This window comes from Camelus bactrianus, chromosome 9 (assembly GCF_048773025.1).
Source record: "Camelus bactrianus isolate YW-2024 breed Bactrian camel chromosome 9, ASM4877302v1, whole genome shotgun sequence".
Classification (NCBI taxonomy): domain Eukaryota; kingdom Metazoa; phylum Chordata; class Mammalia; order Artiodactyla; family Camelidae; genus Camelus; species Camelus bactrianus.
This window is the reverse complement of record NC_133547.1, coordinates 1869399-1881234: the sequence shown is the minus strand read 5'-3', so window position 1 is coordinate 1881234 and position 11836 is coordinate 1869399. Positions and strand designations below refer to the sequence as shown.

At 53.4% G+C, this 11836-nt stretch overlaps 1 protein-coding gene across 12 annotated transcripts; it reads right to left on the bottom strand.

The window, feature by feature from the left end:
- Nucleotides 1–4012: 4012 nt before the first annotated feature.
- Nucleotides 4013–9497, bottom strand: ZNF835 (zinc finger protein 835). Of its 12 annotated transcripts, none has more exons than XM_074368996.1 (3): nt 9134–9497; nt 8446–8536; nt 4013–5977 (listed from the first exon to the last, which is right to left on the bottom strand). In XM_074368996.1, exons 2-3 carry the CDS (start codon nt 8462–8464, stop codon nt 4260–4262), a joined length of 1737 nt encoding a protein of 578 aa, XP_074225097.1. In that variant the 5' UTR covers nt 8465–8536; nt 9134–9497; the 3' UTR covers nt 4013–4259. The 12 variants fall into 12 exon arrangements, with proteins under 12 accessions (XP_074225097.1, XP_074225096.1, XP_074225100.1 ...); XM_074368995.1 differs by having other exon boundaries at nt 9184–9497; XM_074368999.1 differs by having other exon boundaries at nt 9280–9497.
- Nucleotides 9498–11836: the final 2339 nt, after the last annotated feature.

Below are 11836 nucleotides of genomic sequence, written 5' to 3'. Positions count from 1 at the left end.
CAATTACCTCCCTTTTGGGGGTAGCCGCCCTCTCCTTCTCCACGTGCACCCCTGATGCTCTGTTCTTCACCCAGCAGCCAGACAGATCCCGTTAAACCATAATTAAGACCACTGACGATCCGCCCGCTTCAGCAGGTAAAAGCCAAGGTCCTGGCAGTGGCGGTCCAGCCCCACGCAAACCGGCCTGCGCTCCCATCTCCGCCTTTGCTCTGTCCGCTCCAGCCGCACTGGCCTTTCTGGTCCAACCAGCCATCATGCACCTGCCTCAGGACCTTTGCATCGGCTCTGGAATGAACCTCTACCTGGAATGCTCTTCCCCCAGAAGCCCACATGGCTCCCTCAGCCCTTCAGGTTTCTGCTCAAACGTCGCTTCCTTAGGGAGGATTTCTCTGACCACCCCAAGTAGCACCTCCCTCCGCGGGCCGCTCTGCTTGTCCTCATAGCCTGTATCACCGCCTGACGGTTACAGGTTAACGCGGCTCCTGTTTGGCGTCCTCCTCCTCTGGTGGCTTTCCCTGGAGGGACTTGGTCTTCGGAAGGTCGAGCTGGGGGAGGGGCTGCAGAGATCAGGCTGTGTCTCCCAGGAACTCTCCCTACACGCACACCAGCGTGCGGGGCCCCTCCCACTGGGGCCCCCCTCCCCCATGCGCTTGAAGCTGCTCTGTCCCTTCCTGGAACAGGACATGTTGGACCCAGGTTCGTATCTGCATATAGTATCTGGGGAATATGGTGGAGGGGGAAACAGGTCAGATAAGTTGGCAAATACGGCAACTCTAAACTCAGGGGGAAGTAGCTGGGGTGCCCAGCCACTGGTCCATGCCTTGCAGTTCTCATCGTGAGACTACGGCAGTGCTGGTCGTGGGAGAGGTTTTGGGGTTGGTGGGCTTGCTGCAAGCTGCTTCCAGGGAGCGGCTTCAGCATCCGGGACCTTGGTATTTATGGAAAGCCAGTTTCTCTTCCTCTTGATCTTGTCTGTAATCCCTAAATTTCAAAAGCTTTGAAACAAATATTTTTGATGACTCTTGCTCCAGGGGCTCAGCTCCTTGCAAAGCTGTAGAGACTCTGAGCTCGCCGGGGGTTCCACTCTTTCGGCAGCAGGAAGGACTCAGGGTAGACTTGCCAAGCGTCCTCCCCACCCACCCCTGCTCCGGGGCAGGGACCGGAGGTCACAGCGGGCCAGCCAGCCAAAACACGAGGCAGTGCGGGAGCAGTACCGCCGTGGGAGCCCCTCACCCCGAGAAGGCAGGCCAGGGCCCTCGCAGTCCGACCAGGCCGGCTCTCCCTGCAGCCTTGGCGGGCGGGCTCGGTGGACCGACGCCGGCCCCGCCCCCGGCCCTGTGGCCCCGCCCCTGCCGCCGGCCAGGCAGACCGGCGGCTCTTCGGCCGGTGAGGGCCTGTTTCTCCTCTTCCCCGAGGTGGTTGAACTCAGCTCCCTGTCTGTAACCTAGGGTCCCATTTCACCAGTGTATCCATTCACCTGCCGTTTCCTGAACACCTACCGCGTCTGGAAGCCTGGGCCGGGCAAAGGTCAGAGGGAGGGGCCAGACTGTGCGGGCCATTACCCTCAGTGGCGCTAGGGCTGGGGCTGGTGGCATTTTAACTACTCAGTCACTCAGTATTTCTTGAGGACCCACTGTGCACTATGGCCTGGGTGATGTCCAGGGTACGGGGAGGAACCAACTGTGTTGTCCCTGACCCTGAATGGCTCAGGGCTGATGCTGGGATGTACTACTGTTCGTTCAGTCACCTGGCACTTCTTGGAGACCTAGTATGTGCTGAGGCCTGGGCTGGGCAAAGTCTGGATCACAGGAAGGGACCAGAATTGCATGGTCTCTGACCCTGAAAAGGCTTCAGGGGTGGTGCTGAGGATGTTCACCTATTCATTCATTTACCTGATCTTTTCATTCTTATCTCCTGAGGGCCTACTGCGTGCAAGACCTGGGTTGGATGATATCCGGGGCACAGGGAATGCCAACTCTGTGGTCCCTGACTCCGAATGACTCCGAATGACTCCAAGGGCTGGTGCTGGGAATTACAACAGTCCATTCAGTCACCGGCACTTCAGGACCTACTGTGTGGCCTGGGTGATGCCAAGAACACAGGGAAGACTCAGACACTGTGGTTGCTGACTCTGCAGGACATCAGGGCCGGGTCAGGGGTTTTCCTCTTATTCATTCACCTGACATTTCTTCACGACCTACTGTGTGCCAAGGCCTGTGCAGGTAATGCCAGGACAGGAGTCAAAAGGGCAGACAGACTGTCCCCTCCCAGGCCCCTCACCAGCCTTCTTTGTAGGGCCGAGAGCTGAGGGAACTGGCAGGCAGGGAGGCAGCTGTGTCTCCATGTTTGTCTGTGTATCTCTTTCCCTTCCTCTCTTGGCTGAAGATCCTCTGTGTTTGAGTTACTTCTAAGGCTTGACACATTAGTTTCTGATAAATTACATCACTTTTTCAACCTTTCTGGGTGGGCAAGGAAATCTGAATATTGACTGGACAATGGATGATATTAAGAAGTTATTCATTTCATTATGTGATAATGTTGTGGTTGTATAGAAGATACTTTTTTTTTCCTTAGAGATGTAAGCTAAGGTATTTACCATTTAGTGAGATCATGTCCGTAATTTACTTTAGTCCTGGAAACTATACCTGTAGACATATGTTCATGACCTATTTTAAAAGCAAGTACATATTACAAAATATGGTAAGTTCCATTATTTAAAAAATTTTAGGTATTGTATTTCTATGTTACCAAAATTATTTTTAAAGGTATTGAATATGGGCATTTATTATACTTTATACCTTTTTGTATAATTGAAAGTCTCCTAATATATTCTTTAAACGTAGGGGCTGTTTTTAATGCAAAGGGGCTCTGTTGTCCTACAACACAGGACAATTTGCTGGTCAAACTTGTAAGAAAGGCATTCTTCACTTATAACTGAAAAATATTTTCCAGCGATTTTTTTTTCCTGGAGCCGAACAAAACACAGTGAGTCTAGTAACACAAGGTGTCTCCGATGCCAACAAATGAAAGCAAGGTGCAAAACGGCTCTGCACGCTGCCATTTGTGTAGAAAGGTGTGCTGTACAACTTTGTAGTGTTATTTAGGCATGTAAACAAACACCATGTAAACATTTGCTTACAGATGCATAGAACATTCTGCAAAGATACCAGAAACTGTTGAGAGTGGCAGCCTTGAGGGAGGAGAACTTGCCGGCTGGGTGGGGAGGAGGATGGGGCGAGATTACTGTATTACCTTTTTTTTTAACTTTATAAGTTGTGGACCACGTGAATTACATAAGCTCATGCTGTGCGATTAGAACTTGCGTCTCACCCCAAGAGCAGGGGGACTGCATCAGTGATTCCCATTTTTCACTATTCCCTGTAGTCACACGGGTGGGCTGGCCCTTCCTACACTGCCCCTGGCTCTGCTGTGGGGCCTGCTGTGGCCAGTGGGACTAGAAGCAGACTTGACATACTCAGGCTTGAAGCTGTGCTGGTGTGCGCCCGTTCTCCGAAACCCCTGCTCCTGCCATGAGAGGTCACCCAGGTTAAGATGTGGCTCAAGGGGAGGAGGGCAGAGTTGGCCCAGCTGAGCCCTTCTGGACCAGCCTGTCCCCATCCCGCCCACCACTGACCACAGATGCATAACTGAGTCCAGACAAGACCAAATGAGCCTGGCCCAGACCTCCAGGACCACACAGCATGGGAAGTGGACAACTGCATTCTGGACAACAGCTAATGGACACAACCATTAAGATCAATACTTTGACTTCGGGGGGAAAAAGCTGGAAAAGGGAGGTGTTTCCTTATCCTGAAAAAAAGAGATTGGGGTCTACTCTAAAAGAACTCACCCTTCCCAGGTCTGTCGGGAAGAGGCGCTCTTTTCTTCTAGAACTTTCCCTTCTCTGGCTTTCTCTGCTCATTTTTCTCAAATTTTGGAAGCACTGTTTCAGTGCTAGGGACCCACATTTCTCCTTAAGACCCTGCCCCCTTAACATGCCGACTCCACCAAAGGCGCTGAACCTTTTATTCAATGAACTGTGTTGGACAAATGCCTACCTACCTGGTCATAAAATCAACACTCAAAGGGCCAGCCAGAGACCCACAGATATGTCCTCAGGTCCCCTTTTGTGGGTCATAAGACTATAAATCTTGAACCATGGAGGCGCTGTAAGGGGGTGTTCTGCGAGATGCGGGATGCAGTCCCGACCCTCCCGCCTCCCCGGGTAACCAAGGGCACGTCACGGAGCCTCGGTTTCCTCACGGGCAACCGGGTGATGGTGGGGTACGTCCCCGCTCGTGCTGAGAGGCGGGGCCCTGCCCGTCCGAGGCCCTGCACGCCTCAGCCCTCGCTCCGTGGCGGGTCCCCCGCCGCCTCCCCGGGGCCGCCGCGGCCGACAGGCTCCTCCCCCCGCTCAGGGGTCCAATCAGGGGCGGCGGCGGCTGCGCAGAGGGGCCCGCGGCCGTCCTGTCGGCGTGCGTCCTCTGGTGGCGGATGAGGGCGGAGGAGAAGCTGAAGGCCTTGCCGCAGCCGCCGCATTCGTAGGGCTTCTCGCCGGTGTGGACGATGTGGTGCTGGATCAGGTAGGAGCGGTTGCTGAAGGCCTTGCCGCACTCGGGGCACGGGTAGGGCCGCTCGCCCGTGTGCGTCCGCCGGTGCAGCGTCAGCGACGAGCCCTGGCTGAAGGCCTTGCCGCAGTCCCCGCAGCGGTAGGGCTTCTCGCCCGTGTGGACCTTCTGGTGCTCGGTGAGGGACGACACGTGGCTGAAGGCGGCCCCGCACTCCAGGCACTTGTAGGGCCGGGCGCCCGTGTGGACGAGGTGGTGCTGCGCCAGGTGCGAGCGGTGGCTGAAGGCGCGGCCGCAGTCCCGGCAGGCGTAGGGCCGCTCGCCCGTGTGCACGCGCCGGTGCTGGCTCAGGTGCGACACCTGCGTGAAGGCCTTGCCGCACTGCGCGCACGCGAACGGCTTCTCGCCCGTGTGGAGGCGCCGGTGCTCGGCCAGCGAGGCGCTCTGGCTGAAGGGCGCGCCGCACTCGGGGCACGTGTAGGGCTTCTCGCCCGTGTGCACGCGCCGGTGCTGCGCCAGGTGCGCGGTCTGCGTGAAGGCCTTGGCGCACTGGCCGCAGGCGTAGGGCCGCTCGGCCGTGTGCGTGCGCTGGTGGCGGAGGAGCGCCGACGAGAAGCGGAAGGCCTTGTGGCACTGCGCGCATGCGAACGGCTTCTCGCCCGTGTGGATGCGCTGGTGCTCCAGCAGGGACGAGCGGCTGCGGAAGGCCTTGGCGCACTGGCCACAGGCGAAGGGCCGCTCGCCCGTGTGCACCCGCCGGTGCTGCGCCAGGTGAGCGGGGCGCGCGAAGGCCTTGCCGCAGTCGGCGCAGCTGTAGGGCCGCTCGCCCGTATGTGTGCGCCAGTGCGCCGCCAGGTAGGAGCCCTGGCTGAAGGCCTTGCCGCACTCGGAGCAGCTGTAGGGCCGCTCGCCCGTGTGCGTGCGCCGGTGCAGCGTCAGGTGCACGCTCTGGCTGAAGGCCTTGCCGCAGTCGGGGCAGGCGAACGGCTTCTCCCCCGTGTGCGTTCTCTGATGCAGGGTGAAGGCCGAGCAGTAGCTGAAGGCCTTGCCGCAGTCCTCACACTTCCACGGCTTCCTGGGGCCGCCCCCTCGTGCCTCCTCGTTCTTCGGTTTGGCGCTCTTTCTTGGCATGCCTCGCCCCTGTGGCCTGCTGTCGGCCTGGGTACTGGCGGGGCTTGAGCTGGTTCCGGAGCTCCCACCAAGTCTATCATCCTCGGGGACACCCACCCCGGTGGGGTCTTTCGTGTGGGCCTCCTGCTTCCAGTGGCTTTCCTGGTTTTCCTGTCTGTCCTTGAAATGACCCTCATGTTTCCATGTTTCTCCCAACTCGGAGCCCCGGGGAGCGGCGATCGTCAAGAGTCCTTCCATCCTGGCTTCCCGAGCTGCTGCCTTGATTTCATATCTTCCTTCTCGTATAAGAAAGAAAGAAAAGAAAGACAAGGAGGGAAGGAAGAGGTTTGTTCCCTGTTCCAGGCTGGAGAAGGCTCAGCGCAGGGTCTGTCTACTGACAGTGTGGGTCAGATCATTCTTTGTCGTGAGGGTTGTCCTGTGCATGGCAGGATGTTGAGCAGTGTCCCTGGCCTCTACTCAGTGGATGCCAGTAGCACCGCCCACCCCAGATGTGACGACCAAAAAATGCCTCTAAATCCTACTGTTATGGGTTTAATGGAACACATATGGGTTCCATTATGTCTCTCCAAAAGGTGTGTTGAAACCCTAACCCCCAGTGCCTGTGAATCTGACTTTATTAGGAAATTGGTTCCTGGCAATCCTTGGTGTTCCCCGGCCTGTGGCTGCACGGCCCCAACCTCCATCTCCATCCTCACATGCCCTGTTCCCCGTGTATCTGTGTGTCCCATCCTGATACAGACACTAGTGGTTGGACTTGGGGCCTGCCCTACCTACTCCAGTAAGACTCACCTTAACGGATAATGATGCCTGCAAATTAACGTGACCTGTTTCCAGTGCGGTCACATCCCAAGGTTCAAGGTTGCTGTGGACGGAATGTTTGTGTTCCCTGCAAATTCAGATGCTGAATGAAGCCTTAATCCCCAGTGTGAAGATATTAGGAGGTGGGGCCTTTGGGGAGTGCTTAGGACAGGAGGGTGGGGCCCTCAGGATGGGGTGAGTGCCCTTGCTAGAGTGCTGGCTTCCTCTCTCTGCTCTCTAAGTCCAGTGAAGATGCAGCTGGAAGGTGGCCACCTGCAGTTCAGGAAGGATCCTCACCAGAACCCTGACCATGCTGGAGCCCTGATCTCGGACTCCCAGCTTCTAGAGCTGTGAGCCATGCGCATCGGCTGTCTAAGCTTCCAGCCTGTGGTATTTTGCTACTAGTAGCCTGGGCTGCCTAAAGCACAGGTGGGCATGGATTTTGGGGGGACCACTTCAACTCAGACCCCTCTTACTTCTATAGGGATCAGGGTGGAGAAGCCAGCTCACCAGGGTCTCCTAGGCTCACAGAGCCGTGAAATGGGGTTCCTGCAGCCCCTGGGCCCAGAGTCCTCACTGGAGATGGTGACCCCAGACTGCTGCAGGGTTACACAGAATATGTCTTCTTTTGGGGGGTGTGAGGGGTGGACATATGCTTTTATATCTGTATTTCTAGGAGAGGAATTTCTAGATCACAAGGTAAGTCTGTATTTACCCTGTTGAGGAACTGCTGCACTGTTCCCAAAACTGGCATTTTGCACCCCCACTAGTAGTGTATGAGGGCTCCAGTTTCTCCACATTCTCACAGCATTTGTTATCTGATTTTCTGAGTCTAGCCATCCTAGTGGCTATGAAGTGTTACCTCACTTGTTTTGATTTGCGTTTCCCTGATGGTTAATGTTGTGCATCCTTTCAAGTGCTTTTGGTAATTTGTATGTCTTCTTTGGACAACGGTCTTTTGACCCTATTCAGCTCCTTCTGCCATTTTAAATTGCGTTGTTTGTCTTTATGTTGTTGAGCTGTGGGAATTCTCTATATACACTAGATACAGACATGTAACTGGCAAAGATACTTACCCTGTCGGACACAGTCTATGTTTTCGATATTCTCAGTGGAGAATGGAGATCTTTTTTCACATAAACCTCAGCCCCAGCACACAGGAGGTGTTCTCTGAGCCATCTAGATGGCTGCTGTGTGTACAGAAATCAGTGCCCGGCTATGGGTTCAGCCCCTTGTGTGGGCTGAGTGGGGACCATCCCAGGGGTGATGAGTTTCCCCAACTATCACCCCAACCCAGCACACCCTTCCCTGAAAGACCCTGTTAACGTGGATCTGGAAAGCCCTATGTCTGCCACCTGGGCAGAATACATCCCACTGCCTACAGCCCCTGACCAATGCCTCCACCCAGCTTGTGGCAACTGCCTTCCAGCTGGCTCCCCGCAGTGTGCAGAGTCACATTCACAGGCTTTCCTGGCTCCTTTAGTACCTCCCTGTTCCACAACCATGCCAGGCACACTCCTGCCACAAGGACTTTGCACTGGCTGTTCCATCTGCCTGGAAGGCAGGCCTTCCCCCAGTGCAGGCCTCAGTGAGATGATGGCTTCTGAGTGGAGACTTGGAGGAAAGGTTGCAGTGAGCATTCCAGGCTGTGTGCACAGCACTTGCAAAGGTCCTGAGGCAGGACCATAATAGGGTTGATAGAGGAAAAGTAAATGGGCAGGGCAGGGTTAGGGCTGGAGATGAGTGACCCAGGCAGAGAGCAGGGAAGATTAAGTGACCACAGTGGGGTGAGGGCCAGATCATGTGAGGTCTTGTGTGCCATGCAGAGGTGAGAACTTTGTTGGTGGAAGCCAGGCTGGGTCAGTCCCAGTTCTGGTGCCACCTCCACAGGCAGTCTCATGCTTGAGCGGAGCCTGACTGGGTCCCCAGAGCAGGCAGTAGTACCCACCTTGCAGTTTTGGGAGCATCAAGTCCTGTCCGTGTCACTAAGGCGGTGGCCCCTGTCCTGGCTATCATGCCTCAGTGGGTCCAGTAGGTATCTGTGAGAGAAAGAAACAGGGACCCATGAAGGAAGACGCTGGGGCAGGCGCAGGTGAGCGGGTGCAGCAAGAACGCAGGATGTTACTTGTGTGTGTGTGTGCAGGGAGGGTAAGGGGATCCAGGGCATTGTCCCTCAGAAATATCCCGTGCACAGCTCTTCACACGTAGTCACGCTCAGGCACCCATAGAATGACACAGGCACACCCAGACCACCCAGCCCTATGCTGGCAGGCACACCCGCCAAGCCATCCTACACAGCTGCACACCCAGACACACACACACGTGGAATCACACACCTCACACCCAGGAAAACAAGTTCCACACATGCCCGAAGTCACACATAGGCAGAGGTCCCCAAATGCATAAACACGCGCCAGGATCAGGCACGAGCAATCCCTTAGGAACGGACTCACGCGAAATCACATGCACAGGTGCACGGGCACAAAGTTCTGGAGGGACAGGTAAACCCACAGTGACAGGGGCCTAAACGCACAGTGACACACACAGTTCACGCATGCACCGGCACAAAGTTCTGGGGTGGCACGCGGGACGGGCCTCAGACGCACAGCCACCCGCTGCTGCAGTCGGGAACGTACGCGGGGCACAGACGCACAAGGGGACGCGCGCGCACGCGCACACCACACACCGGCGCCCTCGCCTCCGGGACCAGCTCCAAAGGCCTTGGCTGCTCCCGCCGAGCTTGTTGGGTTCGGGTCAGAGTTTCCATGGCCTCTGGTCCTACCCGGGCCATGCAGACCTCCGGTGATCCCTCGTTCTGCGGTGGCGCGGACGTGCGGTAACACAGGTCAAAGCGGCAGCTGCCCCAGACTGGCCCAAGCGCCGGCCGGCATAGGCTGCGCGTGCGCGCTGGGAGAGTTGCGGACTCTGCGGGGCTCCCAAGAACTACAACTCCCAGAAGGCGCCGCGCCGCGCTAGCGCAGAGACTGAGGCCTACAGTGCCAGCGTCGCCGAAACTATAATTCCCAGAAGGCCATGCACGTGCACGCAGTGGGATGACGAGTTTCAGCTGCCCGAGGAGGGCAGGGCGGCTGGGGGTGGGGGAGGGGGCGTGTCTTCCCTGAGTCCTGCCTACACTGTCTGCGCAGTGGTGGGCGGGGCCAGTCACATGGGGGTGGGACTTTTTCCTCAAGGAGGGGGCGGCGTCCACAAGCTTGGGTAAAAAGGATTCTGAGGATCAGAGACGCTAAGTGACCCACCCCAGGCGACACAGCACAGAAAGGGCCAGAGCTGGAATTTGCAACCCACAGTTCGGTATTAAGCCATGGAAGTCTTTTTGTCTCAGAGGTTTGATGTATCTCTAGTCCAGAGCAAAGAAGGTGCCAAGTCCATTCATGTGGGCAAATGATCATCATAGTGAACCTGAAATAGCAGTCACTGTTGGCCTGCCTTTATTGTAACGTGCTTGTTCATAGAGTTAGCCTTCCTAAATTATTCCCTTCGTAGGGTTAGCTTTTTAAACTTACTCCCTTGGCCATTAGAAAAGTTGGCACAAGCTCATTTTTAGAAAATTGGGAAAGGAGAGAAACACGTGAGCCGTAGAATGGGAAGACAAATGGCGTTTCACCAGAATCAAGATGCCACTGGTTGTGAGATACCACGTTGTTATGTACCCCAAGGCTGCCCAGTAAACCATGAAACGTGCTTTTTTTTTAATTGAGGTATAGTTGATGCACAATATTATATAAGTTACAGGTGTGCAACATAGTGATTCACAATTTTAAAAGGTTATACTCCTTTAATAGTTATTATAAAGTATTGGCTATATTTCCTGTATTGTACAGTATATCCTTGTAGCTTATTGGTTCTATGTATTTGTATAAAATTTGTATCTCTTAATCCCATACCCTGGTTTTTCCCCTCCCCCTTCCCTCTCTCCACTGGACATATGCTTTCTTTACCCTTCACATTTTTATTTTATATGTGGACCTCCAGAGGCATTGTGGGTTTCCCCTTGTCCTTCTGGAAGCTTCTGGCTTTGCATAGTAAAAACATGTGCAGTGTCCCTCTGAGCCTGGGACTTATGGAGCAGAGCCTCCTGGCCAATCCACAGACCTGTGAACATAGAAGAAAGGATTGTTGTTTTAAGCCACCAAGATTTTGTTTTGTTTTGTTTTCATATTTTTCATTATAGGTTATTACAAGATATTGAATATAGTTCCCTGTGCTGTACAGTAGAAACTTGTTGTTTATCTATTCTCTATAAAGTAATTAGTATCTGCAAATCTCAAACTCCCAATTTATCCCTTCCCACCCCCTTTCCCCCTGGTAACCATAAGTTTGTTTTCTATGTCTGTGAGTCTGTTTCTGTTTTGTAAATAAGTTCATTTGTCTCATTTTATTAGATGCCACATATAAGTGATGTCATATGGTATTTGTCTTTCTCTGTCTGACTTACTTCACCTAGTATGACAATCTCCAGGTCCATCCATGTTGCTGCAAATGGCATTATTTCATTCTTTTTTTATGGCTGAGCAATATTCCATTGTGTGTGTGTGTGTGTGTGTGTGTGTATACCATATCTTCTTTTTTAAACATTTTTTATTGAGTAATAATCATTTTACAATGTTATGTCAAATTCCAGTGTAGAGCACAATTTTTCAGTTATACATGAAGATATATATATTCATTGTCACATTTTTTTTTTTGCTGTGAGCTATCATAAGATCTTGTATATATTTCCCTGTGCTGTACAGTATAATCTTGTTTATCTATTCTACATTTTGAAATCCTAGTCTGTCCCTTCCCACCCCTCACCACCTTGGCAACCACAAGTTTGTATTCTATGTCTATGAGTCTGTTTCTATTTTGTATTTTTTTTTTTTAGATTCCACATATGAGTGATCTCACATGGTATTTTTCTTTCTCTTTCTGGCTTACTTCATGTAGAATGACATTCTCCAGGAGCATCCATGTTGCTTCAAATGGCGTTATGTTGTCAGTTTTTATGGCTGAATAGTATTCCATTGTATAAATATGCCAAATCTTCTTTATCCAGTCATCTGTTGATGGACATTTAGGCTGCTTCCATGTCTTGGCTATTGTAAATAGTGCTGCTATGAACGTTGGGCTGCAGGTGTCATTTTGAAGTAGGGTTCCTTCTGGATATATGCCCAGGAGCAGGATTCCTGGTTCATATGGTAAGTCTATTCCTAGTCTTTTGAGGAATCTCCATACTGTTTTCCACAGTGGCTGTACCAAACTGCATTCCCACCAGCAGTGTAGGAGGGTTCCCTTTTTCTCCACAGCCTCTCCAGCATTGGTCATTTGTGGACTTGTGA